This window comes from Neofelis nebulosa, chromosome 8, assembly GCF_028018385.1.
Source record: "Neofelis nebulosa isolate mNeoNeb1 chromosome 8, mNeoNeb1.pri, whole genome shotgun sequence".
In the NCBI taxonomy this organism is placed as follows: domain Eukaryota; kingdom Metazoa; phylum Chordata; class Mammalia; order Carnivora; family Felidae; genus Neofelis; species Neofelis nebulosa.
This window is the reverse complement of record NC_080789.1, coordinates 11,291,246-11,315,672: the sequence shown is the minus strand read 5'-3', so window position 1 is coordinate 11,315,672 and position 24,427 is coordinate 11,291,246. Positions and strand designations below refer to the sequence as shown.

The window sequence follows — 24,427 nt, the reverse complement described above, 5'->3', positions numbered from 1 at the left end:
TAGCTACTGAGTGTTTGGGTGCTCCTTAAAATTTTGTGCCCGGGGACGTGCCTCGCTCACTGTGCCTTTGCCCCAACGCTGCTGTGCTCAGGGTTGTTCGTCCGTTTAGCCCACGTACAGTCGCCAAGACCCTCTTCTGTGCCCCGGGGGCAACTGCCGGGCGACGGGGAGAGAAATGCGGGCCACACGTAGGATTGTAAGGGGGGGGGGGCGCGGGGAAAGACCGCCCTGCGCACTGAGGACTGCGGGACAGGATGGGGAGGTGCAAAACAGGTCACCAGGGGAATCAAAACAATACGGGCTATAACCCTCGGGGGTTGTCTGCAGCACCTCATTTGGTTATCTCCACAGCCCTTGAGTGTTTGTAGATGCTCACGGGGAGAGTAACGGGGTTGCTGGGGGGGCAGTCCCGAGACCCAGCAAGGTCACACGCCAGTAACTCGCATAAAGTTACACTCTGAGCAGGAGTACAGGTGGGAGCCGGCCCAGCTCCGTCTGGCTCTGGGCTGTCCCCTGCCCTGGTTATCGCAGCCACCGCCCCCCCCCCCCGCCTCCCCCGGGGGCGGCACGAAGCCACTGGTCGCTGAGCTGACCGAGGATGCGCGGGTGTGTCCGGGGGGGGGGGGGGGCGCTGCTGGCACAGGGAACAGCATTGACAAAGTCAGCGAGGCCCAGAGGAAACAAAAAATCGGTATCTCGGTGTCCACAGTTCTAAGAAGCTGGGCAATGTTGTGAGGAGTCACTTGTGCAGACACAGGCCTGGCCGGTGTCGCTTCCTCTTTCTGCTTCTGTTTCCTAACGACGACGTCAGCATATATAGGAAGCGTGACAGGCTCCCTGTCGCCTGGACACTCCAGCAGAAGGCTTTGCCGTCCCACCACGAAGAGGTACGGCCTGGCTTTCAGGGGCGGGCTGGGGAGCGGTGGGGGAGGCCCAGGCTGTGGACGGAGAACGGGGAGAGGCGGGGGGTGTGGGGTGGGCGGGCGCGCTCGGGGACTCGGGGGGGGGGGGTCAGGGCTTGGTCTCTTGGGAAGATTGGCCAGGCTCCTTGGGCAGCCGGGGCGTGAGCAGACAGCCAGCGGTGCCTGCTTCCTTGAGTGTTGTGCGAACAGGGCGAGGGCCTCCTGTTCGGGATCCAGCCGTCCTGGCAGGGAGGACTCCCGGGGAGGCGGCGGTCACACACCCACCTGCGTGGCGTCCCTCTTGGCTTTGCCGCTAAAGTGTCGCCGAGGTGTTAGTGGCAGTGAACCGGTTTCTGCCTCCTTGTCTCTGGAGCGGCAAGAACACATCAATAGTCCCTGGCATCCTGGTTTCGTATATATTTTTTTAATGTTTATTTATTTTTGAGAGAGAGTGAGTGAGCAGGGGAGGGGCCGAGAGAGAGGGAGACCCAGAATCCGAAGCAGGCTCCAGGCTCCGGGCTGTCGGCCCCAGAGCCCGACGCGGGGCTCGAACCCGCCAACCGCGAGATCATGACCTGAGCCGAAGCCGGACGCTTAGCCAACGGAGCCACCCAGGCGCCCCTCTGCCATCCTGGTTTAGAAAAGGAGAGCTGGAGAGTGAGGGCGTGTGTGCGTTTCCATGGGTGTCCGTGGGGATGCAGGGGTGCAGAGAGACTGGGAGGCGAGGGGGGAACCTGGAACTTTGTCATGCTCTGCCCCAGAGCTTGGTGTGGCTTTGGAAGCTCCCTTTGGAAGACGAGAAAGGGCTCGGTCTCTCTCGAAGAATGTGTTTTCCCCCCTCGAAGAATGTGGTTTTACTCTCAACACCCCACCCTGAGCCTCCGTTGTTCAGTTGGGTTCAGGCACAGGTGTGGGTGTTCCGCACCCAAGTCTGTGAGCTGGTGGGGGATGGGGGGGTTGCGTCTAAGGGGGTATCTACCTCAGGATGTGTGCAGGTGCGTGCACTTGCCCTGTGGATGGGAGCGCGAGGGCTTCCAAGGTCCCCACCGGGGTGGCAGCCTGTGTGGCCCCGCCAGACGGTTCCCGGCAACAAGTTGCAAATGTACAGTTTTGAGTCTTAGGGATCCTGCTGCAATTTTGTATCACCGGGTCCTGATTTTCTCTACCTCTCGCCTTTCGTGCTTCCTAATAGTTTTATAACGAGTGAAACCTTTCCCGTTAGCTCTCGGCCCCTCCTTTTTTTCATTCGCCAGTTTCACTCATGTCGTGTGATACGCACCAAACACTACAGAATAGTCCCTCACTTGTTTAATGAGCGTGTTTCGTACTAAGCGAATACGTGGCTATCTGCTTTATCAGCCGTTAGAATGATCCGGAATTGTATAGCGTAAGACACAAAGCGCCAGCTATCCCTATCTCCCGGCCTCACATCCTACTCTATACCATATGTGTCCTTCCAAATCATTTTCTAAGTGTGATGCAAGTATATAGCTTTCCTTTGTACATAAACAGGAGTATAAGCAGACGTATTGCTCAGGGCGCCCGCGTGGCTCAGTCGGTGAAGCGTCCCACTTTGGCTCAGGTCGTGATCTCGCGGTCTGTGGGTTCGAGCGTCGGGCTCCCTGCTGACAGCTCAGAGCCTGGAGCCTGCTTCGGATTCTGGGTCTCCCTCTCTCTCTGCCCCTCCCCCCTCGTGCTCTGTCTCTCTCAAAAATAAACATTTAAAAATTAAATATATACATATACATATATATATATACATATTGTTCTATGACTTATATTTTCACCTAATATTACATTTGGGACATTCCACAATAACACATATCGATTTAAGTCGTTTATTAGCCCTACAAAATAAGGCAGCATGTATTAGTAGGGGCCACACCACAAGTTACCCAATCCCATACTGATAGACATTTCGTTGTTTTTTGTTGGGGTTTTTCTTCCCCCCATTTTTTCCACACCCGTGGAGGTGTTTCTGTGGCCCAGATGCCTAGAAGAATTACTGAGCAGGAGATTGTGCATCCAAAAATGTAATAAATATTGTCAGATCATCCTCAAAGCAGCTGAATTAACATACACCCCCACAGGGGTGTATAAAAGGCTCATTTCTCTTTAGGAAAATGATCAGTCTTTAGACTGTATCCGGGGCGCCTGGGTGGCTCAGTCGGTTGAGCACCAATTTCAGCTCAGGTCATGAACTCACGGTCTGTGAGTTTGAGCCCCGCATCAGGCTCTGTGCTGATGGCTCAGAGCCTGGAGCCTGCTTTGGATTCTGTGTCTCCCTCTCTTTCTGCCCCTCCCCTGCTCATGGTCTGTCTCTCTCTGTCTCAAAAATAAATTAAAAAAAAAAAACATTAAAAAAAATTTAGAAACTGTGTCCAATGGATGGAGGAAAATTATCTGATTCTTGCTTGGAGTTTTCCTTTCCCTGATTATGGATGAAGTTACTCCTCTTCCATATGTTCATTGGCCACCTGGGCTCCTTTTATGATACATATAAGAATGTTTTGTCCAGGGGCGCCTGGGTGGCGCAGTCGGTTAAGCATCCGACTTCAGCCAGGTCACGATCTCGCGGTCCGTGAGTTCGAGCCCCGCGTCAGTCTCTGGGCCGATGGCTCGGAGCCTGGAGCCTGTTTCCGATTCTGTGTCTCCCTCTCTCTCTGCCCCTCCCCCGTTCATGCTCTGTCTCTCTCTGTCCCAAAAATAAATAAAAAACATTAAAAAAAATTAAAAAAAAAAAAAAAGAATGTTTTGTCCACATCCCGGGTTTTTTGTCTTTTACATATTTACTGTAGGAGTAGCTCATTTATTAAGCACACTAACAATTTATTTGCATAACGTTTAAATTATGTTTCCAGATCATCACTTGTCCTTTTTCTTTACCATGTGGAAGATACTTTCATACAAAAGCATGTTAATTGCCTTCCAAGTTCAATTTGGGTTTGGTGTCTTGTTAACCCCTGAGGTTAAGGAAGTACCTGTAATGCTTTTTATCATTTTAGTTTTGACTTTTAGAACTTTAATCCACCCAGAATTTGGAGGGGTAGGCAATTTGTAAAGTAATTATCTAGCTTTAAAAAATTATCAGCTAATTGTCTCAACATCATAATTATGAGCATGTGGCCCATCCTTTCCTCTGTGATTAGAAATGCCGCGATTTCTTCCCAAATTCCTATTTGGTTGTTTTCCTTATTGTTTTCTAGTCCATCTGTCTGCGATCATACTCCTCGTCATTTTTCTGGCTAATAGAACCCGTCTCTCATGTTCGGCTTGTTATAATCTAGAGCCGGTTTGTCAAGCCTGTTAAAACCCCTTTTGGAGTTTTGACTGAGATTGCGTTGAATTTAGAGATTATTTGGGGGAGATGGCAGTAGTGGGTGGCCTTCCCCCGCTTGTGCCCTTGACGGGGACGACACGCACATTCTCCTTCGACGCTGACGTCACTACAGACTGGCAGTAGATGCCCAGAAACACCAGCGTTCCCTTCAACGCCTCATTTGTCGAGGTTCACCTGTCAGGGTGTTTAATTGGGAATGGCTTTTGTGTTACTGAATATTGAGAAGCATCTGTCAAGATAAGCTGATCCTTCTTTCCCCCTTTAATCTGTTGGTCTGTTTCTTTTAATCATGAAGAGATTGCTTCATGGCTCTTTGTCTGTTTCTGGAATAATCCCCAGGTGGCCATGATACATTCTTCTTCTAGAAGTCTTTGTCAGATTGCCCTATGACATTCTTTTTGTCTGGAATGAATTTATGGTTTGCTTTGCTTGTTTGTTTGTTTTTTCATTTCCAGTTTTTATTCCTACCAGTAAATTTCTTCATGAGTTTGGGAATTTTGGTGTGCATGTTTGTTTCGAGTAAAAAGGTGTTTGGTTTTTCTCTTCTCTTTTTTCCCCTCTTCCTCCTTCTCCCTTCCCTCTCCCTGTCCACCTTTTGCTCCTGTGCTTACCCCTCACTCTTAGTGGCTTTTAACCCTTACCTTTTTAACACATGTACATAATGTGTATTTTCCATCAACATTTGGGCGTAATTAACACACGTCTGTGCCTCCAAAACAAGACACGAACCCTAACAAGCTTTCAGTTCTCCTCCGCTTTCTGCCCCTCACCTCACAGCCAGCTCCCACCTTCCAACCATCTATCTGCATTGTTATGACATAATTAACTCACTTTCACTTTATAAGTAACAATTCTTCTCTACTTAGTATAAGTCTTATTTGGTTTCTTTTCTCACCACTGATTCCCGTATTATATGCTATCTTTCTTGAACTCTTTTTTTTTCCCCCTGAAATATATCCCAGAGCCGATTGTGTTTCTTAGAAAAGATCTGAAAATTTTCTTTGTCTTTACTCCATTTCCAAATGTTGCGTTTTTCTGTCCATGAGCATCAAAGGAAGCTTGACTTTTAACGATTCTAGGTTTAAACATATTTTCCCTCAGTGTTTTCAAGACATCGCTATCTACTTAGAGTTCAAGGTCACTTGTAAGAAAATCTGGCCAACCTGACCCTTGTTCCACTGAAAATAATGTTTGTTTCCTACTGGAACCTTTTGGGAGCATTCTTTTATTCTTGGATGACCGAGAATTTACCAGCACGTGACTCAGTATGGCACTGTTAAAAATTAAGTTTGGGGGCGCCTGGGTGGTGCCATCGGTTGGGCGTCCGACTTCAGCTGGGTCACGATCTCGCGGTCCGTGAGTTCGAGCCCCGCGTCGGGCTCTGGGCTGACGGCTCGGAGCCTGGAGCCTGTTTCTGGTTCTGCGTCTCCCTCTCTCTCTGGCCCTCCCCCGTTCATGCTCTATCTCTCTCTGTCCCAAAAATAAATAAAAAAAATAAATAAATTAAAAAAAATTAAAAAAAAAATTAAGTTTGTCCTTCCCGTTGTCTCCTTTAAGCCCTGTGAAGTTTTCTTCTATTTCCATTTGTATCTTTTTGGTTGCATGGAAAATCTTTAAACAACAGTGGCTTAACAATATGGAGGTTTATCTTTGTCCTCACATAAAAGATGTCCGGAGGCAGGCGCTCCCAGGCCGGTGTGGTTGCTCCAGAGTGACAAGAAGGACCCAGGCTTCCCTCTTTCTGTTGTATATGGTTCCATCCTCAAGGTAACCTCACGGTCCAAAATGGCTTCTGGAGCTCCAGCCATCACTTCCAAGTTGTGGGCTGGAAGAAGGAAGAAATGGGCCCCTCCTCCCCTGGCCAACTCCCTTTAAGAAGCCTTTTTTTGGAAGGCACACCCGATGCTTCCGCTCACTTCTCCTTGGACAACTTAGTGACATGACCACACCTAGCAACAGAAGAGTGTAGGAAATAAAATCTTTTATTCTGTGTAGCTCCAAAGCCCCGCTGAAGCCTGAGCTTCTGTGACCAAGGGAACAGGGGGCGGTGCACACACCGTCTGCCACTTGCTTTGCAACCTTAATACGATTTAACGTCTTACATTGAAATGTTTAATGACCCCCATATTTGGGTGTGGTGTGGGACACCGATTTAGGTGGACACGTTTTACAGTGTTATTCATTGTCTCTTAGCCCTTGTTTTTTTTAATTATTATTATCTATCCCTTCACGTTGATTCACGACTCCTCCTTCCTCACGTAGGACGTTCTTGGGCAGGATAGAATTGCCTGGTCAGGACGTCCATTGACATATTGTGTATGTGTGCAACACGCTTACTTATCAGATCTTTACAATAAATTTTGCTACTGGGGAGAGCCTCCTTATTGCTAAACAATCTCAGTAACTGTCCTCAGAGCGATTTTTTTTTCCTGACGTCCTACAAAAAGCCATGTTGGTAAATTTTGTTTGGAATTGTGTTAAACCTATAACTTACCTTAGGAGGAATCGCTCTCTTAGCACACGTAGTATTCTTCGTGTGGTAAGACCCAAATAAAAGCTCTGGAAGTTTAGGCTAGTCCCAGGTAGGCAAACACATAGACTCAAGCCCTTACCGCAGGGCATGGCCTCCAGCTACAGAAGCTGAAGGGGATGAATACGTCCCCCCCCCCCGCCCCCCCCCCACCAGCTCCAAGCAAGCCTGCTCGTCTTTCTGGAGCCTTTATCTGACTAACCTGTCTATGAACATCACCGCATTGGGTTCTTCTCGCGTGAGATACGTGTATTTGTGCCCACATTACCGACGCAGAGAACAAGGTTCAGGGAGCACTGGTGGGTCAGCACAGGCCGCTGGCGGGGGGAGAAGCAGAGCCTGGGCTGAAGGTCAGGTCTGCTGAGCCCAGAGCCGTGCTTTTCCCAGTAAGAAAGTTGCTGCTTCGTGTGTGTGCACATGTGCCTCTTGAGTGAAATTTCAGACAATCTTAGGGGGAGAAAAGGAACCACTGTCCCCTGTTCTGCTCTCCTGGGTACTTCCCAGGGCCAGACAGAATGAAAAGAGGAAATCCCCGGCCTTCTACAGAGAAAAGGGAACAGGCATTCTGAGGGTGGTGTGGGAGGGTTGACAGTAAATGGAGTGTGTGTGCGCGCAGTGTAAGTGAGCGTGTGCTGTGATCACGCCCAGGGGAGGACACTGTGGCCCCCACACCCTGCCACCCCTCTAAAGCGGATCGGGTCAGAGGCCGGCAGGGAGCTCAGAACAAGTCAGATACCAGGCCTCCCTGTGAGGTTTTTCCATCGCCAGGGGACTGCATAGGAGCTTCTGATGCACGACTGAGGGGTGGGGGTGGAGGTGGGAAAAATCTCACTTCTTCAGAAGCCACTAAATGTATCTCCCTCCAAGTCACGCCCCAGGCACTGAGGCTAAGGGGAAAGGACTGTCCTGGGTGCCAGGCTGAGGTGGCAGGGGGCGCCAGAGGCCGTGCATCACTCCTGGCTTCACCCTGCAACGTGGGTCAAGTCCAGGGAGTGCAGGACGGAAGGGGGTCACTCACTCTCAGCTGATCTCTCTTCCGCAGGCAGAGTCCCTTCGCAGGCGAGAGGGCTCACAGGAGCCGGGGACATGGGTCTGGCCTGGCCTCCAGCTGAGCAAGCATACACGACTCTGGGTCACTGAGGACCCCAGCCCCTGCCCAGGCCCGGGCCCACCTGAGCCGGCCACCCGTTCATCCAGAGCTGACCCAGAGATGGTGCTGACCCGGGGGCTCCTCCCTGTTGCCTTGCTGGCTCTGTTCTGGGGGCCCGGCGTGGCGGGGGCCCAAGGTGAGCTCTGTTGATGCCTCCCCTTCCCTGTGACCCTCCTCACAGCTGGCCCTTGAGCAAGGCCACGCCCACGTGTGCCCAGAAAGCCCCAGACCCCTCCCGCCCTCCCTCATTCTCCCCCTCCCTATCCTCTCTGGAGCCCCGCGCCCCCTCCTGGATTCTCCCTCTTCTCCAGCCTCCTGAACAGCCATCTCTGCTCGTGTGGCTTCTCTGCCCACCTTCTCAGTGTGGCATCCCAGGCGTCTCCCCTCTGGGCCGGTCGTTCCAGCCTTAATTCCGACCCCCCAGATACTCTGTGCCTCGGGTGGCTTTGACCGGTCCCCTCCTCGGTGCCTTTCTTCCTGGGGCCCCTCAGACTGGCGGTCTCTCCCTGCTTCGGCCCCAGCACCCTCCTCCTGCTCGGAAGCCCCTGCTGGGATGTTCCTCTGGCTCTTAAGGCGCACGAACCCCCGCTCCCCAAGGGCTCCCAGAGAGCATGGCTTCTCTGATAACCCCGAGAACCACATTCTCTCTTCCCACCATCAGGCCCTGCAGCTGACCAAGAGACCAGGACAGGGAGGTCCCAGAGGGCTCTGCCATGCTGCCACTCTTCCCAGGCTGTCCCAAAAGGGATCCAGGGGCCGGGCCCATGCCCGATGCAAGCATCCCTCCTGGGGTGGGAGAGAGACCCTGCGCCAGGAGCAAGGGCACAGCAGGGGCTCAGGAAATGTGCTGTGACCCTACGAGAATATTGTGTTTCTAAATTTGTTTTTTACATTTATTTTTGAGAGACAGAGCCTGAGCAGGGGAGGGGCCGAGAGAGAGGGAGACCCAGAATCCGAAACTGGCTCCAGGCTCCGGGCTGTTGACCCAGAGCCCGACGCAGGTCTCGGACCCGCAGACCGCGAGATCATGACCTGAGCCTAAGTTGGACGCTTCACCGACTGAGCCACCCAGGCGCCCCTAGAATGTTGTGTTTCTACCCAGGCAGCGGGGCCCATGGCTAGGGCCCTCACACCCGCAGAACCCCGTCCTCCCCGCACTGCCCAGGGTCCCTAGGGAGCTCTGTCTAGCAGCCAGGGGCCCCTACAGGACTCTGGACCCCTCCCTAGCTCTCGGCACTCCAGAGGGGATGGGGGGGGTGACAAGGGACATCCAGATGTGACCCCCTTTCTGCCTCTCCCCGGGCAGAGACCGTCCCACTGCAGACCCTACAGTGTTATAATGACTACCACAGCCACATCACCTGCAGGTGGGCAGACACTCAGGATGCCCAGAAGTTCATCAACCTGACTCTCTTCCGGAGGCTGAATGAGTAAGTGCCACCAGGGCTCAGGGGTCAGAGGGCCCACAGGGAGGCTGCTGAGTGGGGCTGTGCCCCGGTGGGGGCTGGCCAGAGGGCAGGGACAGGGAGGCCCCTGCCCAGGAGCTCCTGCCCCATTAGGCGGCCAGCCAGGTCCGGGTGCTGATGGCTGGCGTCGGGGTTTGGAGAGGGGAAGAGGCTCCTACGTGAACATCGCTGTGGACGACAGAGGTGGTGATACTCGTCCTCCATCACTGTTTAACAGAGTCGCCCTGCAAAGGTCAGTTTTAGATTATCTTCGCTGCGAGGTGGGCAGGGCAGGCGTGTGATGCCCAGTTCACAGGTGAGCCAACCGAGGCTGCGGTGGCACGGTCCACGGGGCAGCTGTGGGGCTGAATGGGAGCCGGGGCCCTGCGGCCTCCGGAGTGTGGGTTTTCTCTGTTGCCCTCACATGGTCTCCGGGGGGACGTGCCGTTTGGGAAGATTCTGCACCGCGTTCTGGGGGCTGGTGACAGTCTGACCCACCATTCTGGGGATGATTAAATGGCCATCACCCAGACGCCAGCAAGGGCTGAAGCCCTGGGGTGCCTCCAGACCCCCACCTCCTCCGGTGGAGCCCACCCTCTGCTTCCCCTTGGAGGCCACCCTCCCCCAAAGAGTTGGCTAGACCCGCAGCGTCCAAGGTCTTTCCGGTTATTCTGAACCTGGAATGACTGGCCCCACCGGGCCACCCAGACCGCTCAGGCCCAAGGCTACCAAGCCCTCCCTGCTGTTAAACCCAATGCTCGGTCTCAGCCTCCTCCCTCCTTGACCGTGGGCGGCACCTGACACACACCGGCCCCACGGACCGTGGTGAAAGCACCTGCCTCTCCTGGTCGCCACAACCCCCCCTCTCCTGTGTCTCCCCAGCTCGCCTTCTCTGTCTCCCTGTTCGCTCCCTTCTTTCGTCTCTAACTTGAAGGGTGAGATGCCCTGGGGTTCCTCCTTGGATCTCCGCTCTTTCATAACTGACCCAGTGGCAGAGACCCAGCCCCAGGCTGCATGCTGGTGACTCTCACGTGCTCTCCAGCCCCGCGCCCCCCCTCCCCCAGCTCCAGGCCTACAGGTGCACTTGCCCCCCCCCACGTGGCCTGTAGACGAAGGTGTCTTCCACCCCCAGCGATTTAAACCAAATTCCGCTCACCCCACCCCCCACCTCCCGCTTCACTGAATGGGAGCTCCCAGAGGCTCCTGCTGACCAGCTGGGAGATTCGTTGTTGTCTTCCCTCCTTTAGCACCTTCCCTTCCCCATCGGTGCCTCTAATCCGTCAGCAAATGCTGCAGACTCGATCTTCGAACAGGACGCGAATCTGGCCGAGGCTAACACCACCACCCTGGTGCGAACTACGGCCCGTCACTTGGCTATTTCTGGAGCCTCCTATCTGGTCTCTCAGCTTCCGAGACTACCGCCCCCATCCACCCCTATCTATCCACGGCCCAGCGGCCAGAGGAGGCCTTTGGGTCACGACATGTCACCCCTCTGCTCATAACTCAATTATCTCCACGCTCAGTGACATCCGAATTCCTCGGTTTCCTTTTAAGCGCTGTGTCACCTTGCTCTACTGGTCTCCCTCACCTCCCACCCTCACAGATGCCACTCCATGAACTCTGGGTGACCGCCTAATCCTACAACACTCCAGGGGCGCCTGGGTGGCTCGGTCGGTTAAGCTTGCGACTTCGGCTCAGGTCACGATCTCACGGTTTGTGGGTTCGAGCCCCGCATCGGGCTCTGTGCTGACAGCTTGGAGCCTGGAGCCTGCTTCCGATTCTGTGTCTCCTCTTCTCTCTGCCCCTCCCCCACTTGTGCTGTCTCTGTCTCTCAAAAATAAATAAAAATGTAAAAAAAAATTTTTTTTAATCATACAACACTCCAAGCCCGTGCCCGCCCCAGGGCCTTTGCACCAGCTGTTCCCTTTACCTGAACTCACCTTTTCCCCCAGAATTTGCATGGCTCCCTCCCTGACTTCCTTCAAGTCTCTGCCCAAAAGTCGCCTTTGCCATGAGGCCTTCCCTGTCTCCCCTGTTTCAGATTGCACCCCCCACCCCACCCCTTCTGGCTTCCGCATCTCCCTGCTGTATCTGTCCGTGTAAAGTTTGCTCCATCTGACACGTGACGTATTTTATCCAGTTCTTCCATGCGTGTCCCCCTCCATCAGGACGGCAGCACCCTGGCCCTGGACAGAGCCTCGCACATGGTGACCGCTCAGGACCTTTGTTGAACGCGTGATGCTTCTTCACTCTGGGCTCACCATGTTCTCTGCTGGCAGGAACCCTCCAGTGCCAGTGTCCTGTGATCTCAGTAATGACACGGGCTTGTCATTGGACCACCCCTGTGCCGGCTGCGTGCCCAGAAGATGTGTCATTCCCTACAAGATTTTTGTCCTCGCCGACAAAGACTACTTCTCATTCCGACCAGACAGGCCTCTGGGCGCCCAGCTCACCGTGACTCTGGACCAGAATGGTAAGTTCTGGGGTTCCCGGATGGCAGTGGTCCCGGGAGGACAGTGGACCCCGGGGGTGGCGAGACGGCAGAAGGGCCAGGAAGCGAGAGTCTTCAAGGGGGGGAGGGGGTGGCTCTGGTCTCTTGAGAGAGGAGGGTGTGGCCTCCCGACAACCGAGGCATTGGAGCAGGTCCAAGGGGCAGAGCCCCCGGCCGGTGGCACCTCCCTGGGCCCTGACTGCTCCAGCACCCGCCAAGATACTGCCTTCCAGCAGTGAAGGCTGCCCTTCTAGGAGAACCAGCCTCCCTATTCGGGTAGAAACTTCCTAGCTTGAGAACACCCATCACCGATATAGCCTCATCCAAAGTCTGCAACGACCCATTTTATAGATGAGGCAGTTAAAGCCCAGAGAGGCCACATGACTTTTCCAAAGCGCCAGCCCTGAACAATCAAGCCAGTGATGGATCAGCTCTGCCCAGGGCTTCCTGCCCTGGAGATGGAGGTCATCACCTCCCTGCCCTCCCTGAGCGGCTTCCAGCGAGCGCGGCCCGCGTGTCCACAGCGGCCCCAAAAAGCCAATGGTCCTGGGTGGGTGTCGGTGACCTAGCTAGGCTTCGTTCGACTGTGTGTTACCCAGAAACATAACCAACGCTTCAGCCTCATTAATTCAATTTTTATCTGTACTCACAATGAACCTACACGAGACATGTTCGAGGGGATCACCTTTTAAAGTTGAAATTGATGCAGTAAGAACCCTACGGATGGCTGGCTTTTAGGAAACACTGCCCAATATTACGTAACCATTACGACGACGTGTGGTGTCGCACACCCCTGTTTTCTTTTTCACCCCATGTCACTGATGTTGAAACCGAGGCTCGGAGAACAGGAACTTGCCCAAGGCCCCTCAGATACATGTGTGTGACTTTAGCATCCGGGGTTCCGAACGCTGGGCAGGCCCCACTGTAGGTGCAAGCGTCACACAGAGAGGGGACTCCCGCCTTCGCTTCCTGCCTGTTCTCATCACGGCAGCACAAAGCCGGTGCCCGGAGGAGGGGATTGGTTAGGCCATGGCCGATACCTTTGCAACAGTGTCTCTAAACGCGTTTGATGGATGAGAAAGGTCCCCATCCCGGTGGGGCTCAGAGCAAGCAGGTTGAGAGGCCAGGAAATACCGGAGGTTGAACCAGAAGTGGGTGCCGTGTGCCACATGCTGAGGGGCAGTGGGCAAGGAGCCTGGGGGCCAGGGGGTCAGGACAGGCTTCCCCGGGGCGGGGGGGAGGGGGGGCGGCAAGAGCCTGGCAGGGAGAGCTGAAGGGTGGGTAAGAGGACAGAGCAGGAAGAACATTCCTAGAGGAAACAGCGTGTGCCAAGGCTGGGAGACTGGGGAGGGCAAGGCGGGTTGGGGCAACCGCGAGAAACTGTAGCCCAGAAGCATCACCATCAAAAGGGCCGGACAGCGTGAGGAAGACGGAGAGGGGCAGGTGCAGGCAGGGGCCTGACCTGAGGACGCTGCTGGGCCCTGCAAAGGGGCTTAGGGGCCAACGTCTAGGTGATGGAGAGCCATCGAAGGCGAATGACTTGATCAGATGTGAGGACGCCCGAGGTGGGTGACGCACAGGGTAGACGGCAGGGGGCAGGAGGGGGCAGGAGGCTGGGGCCCGGGATGCAACCTGAGGCGCTCGTCCCACGGAGAAATGACGAGCATTCTACTGGAACGCGGCCAGGGCATGGGAGCGGGCGGCAGGGGGGCATACAAATTATACTTAGGACACACGTGCCCTTCACTCGTTCATCTGCTCCCTCACTGAGCACCCACATCCACCAGCACAGCAGTGAACAAGCCGGTCAGTGTCCCCGCCCCTGTGAAGCATATGGCCTGGTCACAGGGAAGGTGATATGCTGGACACGGGGACAACTTAGAAAAAGGGAGGGGAGTGTGACGTTTGTCTCCTAGAGCCTGTGTTCAGCAGGGAGCTCAGCTCCAGCCCCAAGCCATTTTGGCAATGGATCAGGGAAGCTTCTGGTGCTGAGGAGGGACAGGTGTGTGCGTTGGAGCTGCTCTGAGGCTCCCACGAGTGGAGATCTGGGGTATTTTCCTTCCTCTGTCCGTTTCTCCATCTGTGAAATGAGCTAGTGGACTACTACAATCTCTCAGGTTGGAGGAACAGGTTTGCGCTCAGGCTCCCAGTCGTTTCAGTTGGAAGCAGCTTCTAGAGCTCTGTGCTGAAAGGGATTCCCACTCCCCGGGGGGCTCAGGGGCTAGGAGTGCAGTGATTGATTAGTGATGTCTGCTGTGGCTGTGGAGAGGGGGCGCCCTGTATCTGCCACTCGGGGCTTAAGATTTTCTAGAGGCTCCAGCTCGGACATGCTCTCACATGCCACGTCCCGGTCGGACACATTGGATTGTGTTTCAAGGTCATCCCTCAGCATTCAGGCACAGAAGCTTCAGGAAGGCGGGAGCCGTGTCATTCGTTAATGACTATGGTCGCCCAACGGACACACGTTTGCTGTTGGTTGACGGAATGCCTTCTTGAAAAGTCTGTGAAGGTTGCCTACATGTATTTCTTCGTGGATTCATTCATCCTCCATTCACTTTGTCCCCTAAATTCACTGAACCACTAATCTCAGGCCATGGGGGTAGGGAAGGGTGTGGAGGGCCGAACCCGGCCGCCCATAAGCTCCTGACTCCTTGGAAAGGCAGAAAAGGAGACACATAAATGCCCCAGGGCTCTAAGGCCCATACAATGGGCTGTGGTGAGACAGGAAGAGGGGCAAGGGATTCTGCCCAAGGGGACAGGGACATCCAAGAAAGTTCTAGAAAAGGAGACATTTATACTGGGCTCTGAGAGGAGCAGGATCCTGGGCAGGTGGAAAGAGGAGGAGGATGGACAGCATCGTGGGGCGTAACGTGAGCCACAGCGCCCTCTGCTGGGAAGAGGCCGAACAGGCCGCGAGGTGGGCAGAGGGGACCGGAGGCTCCATTCGGAGGAACTTCACTGGCAGCACCTTTCACGGAGCTTGTGTGATATACGCCCAGAAATCTGTGCGGCTTTCATTCATGTTCACAGTGAACCCCCACAGTTTGGCAGGTGAAGGGCCTGAGGCCCACAGAGGAAAGGGGTCTTGTCCAAGGCTGCTCAGCGGGTAGGACGGCACTCAGCCTGGGGCCCCAGTCTGCCCACGCAAAACCTGCCGCCCTATAGTTATCCAGCCCCTTCTGAGCCCTTGACCTCCCCTTCCTCCAGTGCAGGCCCCTGCACCCAAGGACCTCCAGATCACCGCTGTCGGGGACAGTTTCCTGCTGACCTGGAGGGTGGCCCCTCCGGGTTCCCAGAGCCACTGGCTGTCAAACCTGGAGTACGAGGTGGTCTACAAGAGGCTTCAGGACTCCTGGGAGGTAGGGGCCATGGCCGGCTCTGCCCCAGCCGAGGGACCTGGCCCAGCTGGCACCTGTTCCATTAACCCCTCCCTCCCCGCAGGATGCCCCTACCCTCTACTGCAACTCCTCCCAGGCTGTCCTGGGGCCAGAGCACCTCCTTCCCAGCAGCACGTATGTGGCCCGAGTGCGCGCCCGCCTGGCCCCCAGCTCAGGGCTCTCGGGGCGGCCCAGCCAGTGGAGCCCGGAGCTTCTCTGGCACTCCCAGACAGGTAACAAAGCCAAAATTGGGGCAATGCCCTTCTGAGGGGAGGGTGGCTCATTCAGCTTCCGGACAGAAAGAGTCCAGGGGTCCGTCCTGCGGGATTCCACAGATCTTCTGTAGCCTGTGTTCAAGATCGATACCCAGGGCGGACTCCATCCCTACTGTGGCTCTCCAGACACAGGGGCTGCGTCCCACCCACGGCTGGGCCCCAGCCTCTTCTGCGCACTTTCTGCGCCCACGTTACAGGGATAAGCATCACGGGCGGTGGCCGTGGCATTCTGAGCAGCTGTGAGCGCTATGCTGGGTGTGGACACGTCAACATCATCGTGTTGCGTCCCCCCCCCCCACCAACACTGAAACCAGACGCTCTCCCGAGGGTGCACAAGGGGGTAAGAGGGTTCACAGAATTCACTCTCTGACCTGCGGACACACCGCGGGCAGGTTCAGGCTAATGCTAAGCCCTAGTTTTTCTGGTCCCAAAGCCCCACAATCTCTCTGAGATGAGGCTCACGTAACTTGAGAGCGAAGGAAGGAATGGAGGAAGGGAGGATAAAAGGAAGTGTCTCCCTTCCCAGGGGACAAGGCCCAGCCCCAGAACCTCCAGTGCTTGTTCGATGGGGTCGCCGTGCTCAGCTGCTCCTGGGAAGTGTGGTCCGAGGTGGCCAGCTCAGTCTCCTTCACCCTCTTCTACAAGCCCAGCGCCAGTGCAAGGTGAGCGTCCTCTCCTCCCCGCCCCCACCCGCCCTTCCCTCCCCTCGTCACCACCTGTGTCCTTCAGACCTCCCCCTGACCCTGAAATGCCCCAGTGGAGGCCATGGCTCATCCCGAGGTTGCCTCCCTCCCATGGCCCCTGCCTCCCTCGCCCTCACCTGCACCGTGATCCTCAGGGAGGAGGAGTGCTCCCCGGTGCTGAAGGAACAGCTCCCCGGCCTCTTGGTCCAGCACCGATGCCAGATTCCCGTGCCTGACCCCAGGAACCACAGCCAGTACGCCATCTCTGTTCGGGTGAAGGAGGAGGAGAAGTTTATAAAGAGCTCAGACCACAGTGAGTTCGCCCCCAGCCTTGCGCGCAGGCCCCCTTGCCACAGTCCTGTCTCGTCGCGTAACCCACGCAAAGTCAGGACTCCCTGTGGCCCAGTCTTCACGTTGGTCACTGTCCACCAAACGCGGCCCAGCGAGCCAAGTGAACAAAAGTCATTCTAACCTTGATGTTCTCAAGAAGCAAGGACACTGCGATGACAAGGGCAAATAACACGAAGGAAGCTTCCACTGATAGTTCCCAGGAGCACATCTCTAAAGCCTGTGTTCTCCGATTTCTTGAGCTCTGCATTCCTGTCCAACCCCGCAGCTCCTCTGAAGCCCCTTCTGCCAACTGTACCCCCCCAGGCTCTCCCCTTCGTCCCCTGATTAGGTTTTTCGCTCTCCGATTTCCAAAGTCCTCTGCGCACTGATATTTTCAGGCTTCAAAATAGTTGAGCTGTGAGTTACTTCTTCAATCGGGGGGCTGGAACATGTGCAAATAAATGGTAGCTTCTTGCGGGTCAATATCCCTGACTCCTCTTATGCAGCAAGAATCCCATGCAAAGGAACCTCCTGCGTTGCTTCCTGAGGACCCCGGCTCTCCCATCCAGACTTCAGTGGGGGGGGGAGGCCACAGCCAATCTGTCTTGCTCACCCAGGTTGGAATCCACCGCTCACTCCGGGGATGCCGGGTTGCCACCTTTTCCTCTACCACTCGTTAGCTGCCTGGCCTTGGCAAGTTACTTAACCGTTCCGGGGCTCAGTTTCCCCGCCTGTGAAATGTGACGAGTTAATAGTACCTACCATGTTGGGCTGCTGTTAGAATCGAGTGAGAGATTCACGCAGACTGAGCATGCATGACGATACCTGCGACATAGTTAATTCTGTAGACTAGGACGAATTAATAGTGTTTCTATTTTTACGTAAATGCTGGGCGTAGCCCGTGCTTTGGCTCACCTCCCTACAAAACGAGCCTATCTCAGCATCTCCCAAGAGGAGGGCCGCTCGGATCAAAGTGGATAGTGTGGCAAAGTGAGGTGCAAGGACCCCGAGAAGGGGTGGACCGGGAGAGAGAGCGCCTGTGACGAGCATGGGATGAAAAGGACGTTCCATCGGAGGAATGCTAGGAACAGCGTTCCCTAAAGGTTTCCCTCCCTCCAGTCCAGATGGCTCCCCCGACCCTCAATGTGACCAAGAGCAGAGACGGCTATGCCCTGTCCTGGACAACAGAGGAGATGCTTTACAAACACATAGGTCACACCTTCCAGATCCAGTACAAGAAAGACGCAGACTCATGGAAGGTGAGGGCCTATGCCCGGGAAGGGGCCTGGATTGGGGTAGGGGGATGGGAGAAAACACGCAGGGGGGCGCCGACCTGCCAGGGGCCTGGCTCCCAGCAGGTGACCGGTCAGAGGAAGCCGCTGAGACTTCGCGGTCACGGCCCTGTGTGGTCAACTGGTCTTGTCCTATCACTTGGCGGAGGTGCTAAAGTTCACAGGGGTGATGTGACATGGCCCAGATTGACGATGGGACCCTGACTTGCCAAGGGGATGTAGACGTCGGGACTCGGAGGGCTGAGAGGCAGCTGGGTGAAGGGTTTTCAAAAGTCAGGAGGGGATTCTTCTTCAGAGAAATCTCTGGAACGCAGATGTGCAGCTGCTGAGAGCGGAGCTGCTCTGATAAAGCAGGCAGGGCCCCGGCCCAGGGTTCGGTCTCTGGTCCCCACCCCCAGACGGCCCCCGGGCTGTGTGTGTAGCACCCGGGCTCCCCGCAGCCCTAGTTGGCAACCTCAGAGCCCGCCCCAGACCTTCAGGTCCGGAAGCGGGGAAACGGAAGCCAGGAGGGGCGCCATCAGCGGTGGAGCTGGGAGTGGGGCCCCGGCTCGCAAACCCCGTCTTGGGGTCCAGTGATGCTGCCTTGCGTTCCTGGGCAGGCCATAATCGGGGTCCAGGCCATCCCCGAGGAGCTCGGGAGTGGGCGGGGCGGTTTAGAGTGAGGGTGGCACACGCTGTGTCCTCAGGATTTCTGGGCCTCGGTGTTGTCCTATGTCGCAGGGGTGCAGCCCCCCGTCCCATCCAGAGTGCTCTGCCTCTGTGCGCCCTGGGGCAGGGCCCTCCATGGGGGGCAGGGAGGACTCAGATCTGGGGATGCGGCTGCAGCCCGGGCCTGACGGGACAGAAAGGCTGGGGCGTTGAGGTGGGAGGGGCTTGCGGCTGTGCCTCCCCGCGCCACCCCCCCCCCCCCCCCGCACCAGGCAAGTAGCCTCAGCCTCAGCAGACCTGCTCACTCGCCTGTGTCCACAGGAGAGCAAGACGGAGACCCTCCAGAACTCCCACGTCATGTCACTGCCACAGCTGGAGCCCTTCACCAGGTACCAGGCGAGAGTGAGGGTCAGGCCCACCCCCAGCGGCTACAACGGGGTCTGGAGCCAGTGGAGTGAGGAGACCTTCTGGGACACGGAGTGGGGTAGGTGTCCCAGCCACCCCCCCTTCCGGGTACAGCCCAGCTGGGCAGAGGACAAGCGTGATGTGAACACAGGGGTGTGACCCCACTCCACCCGAGTGTCCTTTCCTCCACGTGTCACTAGTCACTGCAAAGCGACACCTATGTGGCAGGTGAGGTCCTGAGAGCAGAGAAGAGGGGTCCTCCCTCGGACTGGAGCTTAGCCCTCTATTGATATGACCCACGGTTTGTTCCTTTAGCCTTGGTGACAGCCATCACCTAGTGACCACTCAGCATGCGTTTCTGGTTACCATGGTAGCAAACATCAGGAGCGATGGGCTGGGGCCTGGGATTGGAAGGGTTCGGTCTGATTTCTTAATCTCCCCCATTGCTGCTTCCAATGTCTCTCACCATTGGCCATAGTGGCCACCAGAAGACAAGTACCAGACTAGGTCCAGGACGTGGTGGCAGAGAGAGGACCGAGGAGGTATTAGCAGCAGGGACCCCAGCCCCAGCCAGCCTTGCAGGGGGGGGGAGTCGCAGGGAGAGGGCCACAATCAAGCGGAAAGGAGGACTGGACACCACGCCTAAGGGAAGAGACCAAGAAAGTCCTGGAGGGGCCCAGCCTGTGAAGGGCTCAAGGCTGCTGGGCAGGCAGGAAGTTGGGGCTCCCGATGGGCCTTTGTACCTGCTGGTTCCTATACTAGCATGGCCTTCCCCATCTCCGCCTCTCCAAGCCTCCCTGTGCCTCGATGCTCAAGCTTATATGCTGCCTCCTACAGGAAGTCCCCTGTGATTGCCATGGGCTGGAGTCATGGCCCTGCCCCCCACCCCCATAATTCCTTCTGCTACTGGAAAGAATCTAACCCTCTGTGTCCTTCCCAGCACTTGAACATGGGGGTGGGGGAGGTCAGACCAATGCCCTCTTCTTCGCCTATGTCTGGCCTCCCCACCCCGCCACGCTGCACGCCAAGCCAGTGAGTTTCTGGAGTGCCGCGCCTGCACAGAGCAGGGTCTGGGGGCACTGACCTGGCCTCAGCTCCTCCCCACCTCCTAAGCCTCCAGTTCTGTCCCTCCCCAGATGCTAATGTTCCTTTTTCCTTCCCGGAAGTCCTGCCCACGTGGGTCCTGGCTCTCATCCTGGTGTTCACCACGCTGGCCTTGCTCCCTGTCCTGCGCTTCTGTGGCATCTATGGGTACAGGTAAGGGGACTCTATGACGGGTAGGGGGGGTACTCAGGAACCCAGGGGGTGCCAGGGACCCCACAACTGGCTCCCTCTAGTCCCCGCTCCGCACCCGCTCCCTGGGAAGCCTTGGCCACCTCTCACCTTCTCCCTGGGCCTCAGTTTCCTCTTTGCACGTGAGCATGGGGCCTCTGGCTCACGGTCACCTCCCTGGTGTCTCTCTAGGCTGAACCGGAAGTGGGAGGAGAAAATCCCAAACCCCAGCAAGAGCCACCTGTTCCAGGTAGGAGCGGACCGCGAAGGCGGCCAGGGTGGTAGGGGCGCCTCACTCTTGCAGCCACGTCCCCGTCCCTATGTCTTCCCCGCCTTCCCGTGGCTTTGAGTGTGAAGCAGAGGTGGCCCGGGAAGGTGCCAGGAAGCTCTAAGAGGCAGGCCAGCCCCGGCAGGTTCAGCTCTGCAATCCTCTGGGCACCTGCAGGCTCCCAGGGCTGGCCCAGGGTGCAGGGCTCCCTCGGAGCCGGAGCCGAAGGCGGGAGTCGGGGTGGCCTCGGGGAGGGGCTCAGTTCCGCGGGGGCAGGTGGGCTCACAAGAGGCAGAATGGCTTCCCTGAGGATGGGACAGCAGAGCTGAGCTTTGAAGGAGCCAGGGTGGGGCCAGGTGGGAAAGGCCACCGCAGACAGAAGGCCTGTGGAGGATGGGCACGGGACCCCCCTCATAAAAGGAGCCGAGGGGGGGCAGGCAGCGAGGCTGGCAGCATCCCAGATGCTGAGATGGACGCAAGGCAGGCGGTGGCACATGGGTCACAGGAGCCCTTTGGTCCAGCAGGGCCAGCTTGCCCGGTGGCGGGGGGGTCCTCATGGCTACTGTGGGGGAAAGTAGGGTGTGAGTGTGGAGGCAGTGACACCCCCAGATTAGTGAACTTGCAAGAAGAGGGTCCCCATCCTCAGATGCTCGAGGGCCCATGGGAAGTCCCAGCCCCTCTCTGGGCTTCTCCTCCCTGGTGTCAGGGGGCCCTGGCGGGTCCTGACCTTGCTGAGACTCCTTCCGTGTCTGGGGGGCTCGCTGTATCCCCTGTCATGCCCTGGCCTCCTCGCCCCACCCCCACCCCCCACCTTCAGCTTCTCGGGCTCCCACACAGCCACGGCACAAGGGTCCTTTCTCTTTCCAGAACGGGAGTGCCGGGCTCGGGCTCCCAGGCAGCATGGCGGTACTCACCATCAGGAGCCCCTTGCACAAGGGGCCGAGAGGCAGCTACTTCCCTGAGCTGGAGGGGTGAGTGTCTGGGCACGGGGTCCCTAGGATGTGGGAGGGTGGCCCCATTGTGCACACTGGAGGCTCAGAGGAGGTGGCCTCTGGCCTGTGGCTCAGTATAGAGAGATCCGTGGGGGTTGGTGGCTCTAAAGCAAAAGGCATACCTGTCAGACATCCGGAAGACCTTCCTGGTTCCCAGGTTAGGGAGGGCCATACCATGGACTTGACCAGACGCGGAAGACTGGAGCAATGACCTCTCCCTGCCCTACTGGCCAGGCAGACCCCACACTGGGGTGCCGATGGCACGGTGGGGGATGAAGGGACGAGGGCATGACCGAGCCCTGGTCCCCGAAGCTGGGTGGATATCAAGGAACCTGGGGTGAGGGGACCACACCTGGCAGGGGAAGAGCTTGAACAAGAACATGGAGGCTGGCGGGCGAGACCCACAAGGGCCACCCGATGTCCTCTCCGGGCCCACTCCCTGACCTTGCCCTGCTCTGTGCTCTCCCTGAGCTCCGGGTGGGGCCAGACCTCCCCCTGCCCCCGGCCCCTAGCCCCGGCATGAGCTGAAGTGGCTGCCCAGGGGACCCCAACGTCCCTGTGCCCGTTCTCCCCGCAGGGTGTTTCCCGCAGACTGTAGGCACAGCGAAGTGTCACCTCTCACCACAGAGGACCCGAAAGATGTGCACAAATCACCATGTGAGCCTGACACAGCCTCAGCCACTTCGGACCCGTGCACGGAGCAGCCCCCCAGCCCCCATCCAGGCCCGTCGGCCCCCGCGGGCAGGCCCGAGAGCCGGGTCTCCGGCTTCGACTTCAACGGCCCCTACCTGGGCCTACCCCGCAGCCACTCCCTGCCTGACGTGATGGGCCCCCCGGAGCCCCCACAGAGGGGCATGAGCCAGAAGCCACAGCCTCCGGGGTCCCTGGAGTACCTGTGTCTGCCCGCGGGAGGACAGGTGCAGCTGGTTCCACTGGCCCAGGTGATGGCACAGGGCCGGGCCAAGGTTTTGGAGAGGAACCCCGGCCCGGAGGCTGAAGGGAACCCCTCACCGGAGTCAGGGGCAGGCCTTGCCTCTCCTGTATACAGGCTGATGGTGGGCGGTCAGGGCCCAAAGGACAGGGCCCTCATGGCTCTGCCCACTGGCTCTGGGGACCCTGGGGACGGCGTCACGGCCTCTGGCTACGTCACCACCGCAGACCTGGCACTTCCCTGGCCCCCGGGGCTGCCGTCTGCCTCCAAGGTCCACCCCCTGAACCTGCCCTCAGACCAGAACCACGGCCTCAGTCTTGGACCGGCCCGTAGGCTCTGTAGCGTCCCGGCCCCCACGAAGCCAGAAATCGAGGGCTATGTGGACATCCCTCTGACCCCAGGCCAGTCCCCCAAGTCCCCTCTGGGCAGTCCTGCCCCTCCTGCAGCCAGCAGCCCCATCCTGAGCCCAGGGGAGGCAGCCCCCAGCCCCCCACACCCCGAGGGGCTCCTGGTCCTGCAGCAAGTGGGCGACTACTGCTTCCTGCCTGGCCTGGGACCTGGCCCTCTCTCACCCGCTTCCCCAGGACCGTGTCCTGAGATCGGGGACCACGACCACATGTTCCAGGCCAAGAAGGCCATGCGCCCCGCCATTCCCCAAGTGCCAGCCGTCAGGCATTTCAAAGCCCTAAAACAGCAGGACTACTTGTCGCTGCCCCCCTGGGATGTCAGCAGGCCGGGGGAGGTGTGCTGAGCCACCCCAGATCCCGGGGGGGTGGTCCACCTGCCCTCCCGCCACCTCCCGGCCCCTCTCACAGTCCCTTCCGCAAAGCCCAGGAGAAGCTTTCGTGCTGGAACAGATGACCCGGAAGTTAGTCGACCTCCTCCCTTCTCACTTGACCTTCGGCCAAGGAATGCTGCCCCCACCGCCTCCCGATCTCTCTCTCTCTCTCTCTCTCACACACACACATTTTTCTGTCCTGTTAACTTAATCTTAAGTTACAGACTGTTAGCGCTCTCTCTATCCTCATTCCGTTTGCCCACTTTTTTTTTCCCCCAGATTTCCTTGCTTTTGCCACTGTCTTCTTTCTCTTTCCACTGACTTATCATTCGAGTGAGCTTGAGGTCCGAGCTAAGCCCATCCTGAGAGGACACGTCTCGGTCAGAGCCTGTTCTGACGTTGACATGTCCGGTTGTGTTAAGGACTCGTGTCTGCAGCCTGGCCCTGGTAGGTGCGAATGCATTTCCCGCGTGGGGAGGGAAGAGACCCCCCCACCCCGTGAGGGTCGTGGGGGAGGGGTGAGGCGGGGAAGAGCAGTGTAGGACCGGCCTGCTTATGGCTGGCACTGCAGCCCCAGGCACTGTGGCAAAATGCCAGCGTTGACGACGGTCACACCAAGCCATGGGGCAAGAGAAGAGTTGTTCTGAGCCCGTGGGAGCCCCTGCTGGGCCCACCGCTATGACTGGGGAGGTCAGGACTGCAGGCCCCTGCCTCGGGTAGAGGCCACCTGCCCAAGTGAGGAATGTCCCAGCTGCCTGCTGGCCACAGCGGTCTCCCTTCTACACCCGGGCTGGTGGGGCCTGCAGAAATTCAGAAGCAGAGGGGAGTCCTGAACCCACATACACTCTAGAAATGTTGGGAAAAACTGTTCAACAAAGGAAAAAAAGGAAAATGATCAAAGCCTTGTACACTTTGGGGCTTATAGTCAACGTGGCCCTCCTGCCCTCCCTCCAGAAAGACCTTACAGCCCCCACCCCCGCTGGCCATGGACGAGGGGCTTTTGATCTATGTCTGGGCCTCCATGGAGGATTATGGCTTCTTAAAAATCTGTGCCTTTCTGATATGCAAAAACAAAAAAAGGCATTAAATCATTTAAATTTGCATTATTTGATAGCTATCAGGTTGCACATGGTTTCGTATTTCTTGGGCACTCCTATTTTGTTTTACGGGGCTAATCCCACTAAGGACTTTGCTCTGTTGGGTGTTCATCCTTTTCTGATTAAGTTTTTAAAACTGTTTACATGCGATCTTTCACGGACGGTGCACATTTTTTCCCCCTAGTTTGTAGTGTGTCTTTTCATTTCGTACGTGAGGCCCG

The 24,427-nt window shown here is 57.0% G+C and overlaps 1 protein-coding gene across 1 annotated transcript; it reads left to right on the top strand.

Moving 5' to 3' along the window:
* Window positions 1–746: 746 nt before the first annotated feature.
* Window positions 747–24,215, top strand: CSF2RB (colony stimulating factor 2 receptor subunit beta). Its single transcript, XM_058741396.1, has 14 exons — window positions 747–887; window positions 7,815–8,058; window positions 9,229–9,352; window positions 11,647–11,840; window positions 15,066–15,217; window positions 15,300–15,468; window positions 16,037–16,172; window positions 16,349–16,506; window positions 17,643–17,782; window positions 18,785–18,947; window positions 20,035–20,125; window positions 20,333–20,390; window positions 21,276–21,379; window positions 21,978–24,215. The coding sequence occupies exons 2-14, from the start codon at window positions 7,983–7,985 to the stop codon at window positions 23,080–23,082; spliced, it is 2,670 nt and encodes an 889-aa protein (XP_058597379.1). The 5' UTR covers window positions 747–887; window positions 7,815–7,982; the 3' UTR covers window positions 23,083–24,215.
* Window positions 24,216–24,427: the final 212 nt, after the last annotated feature.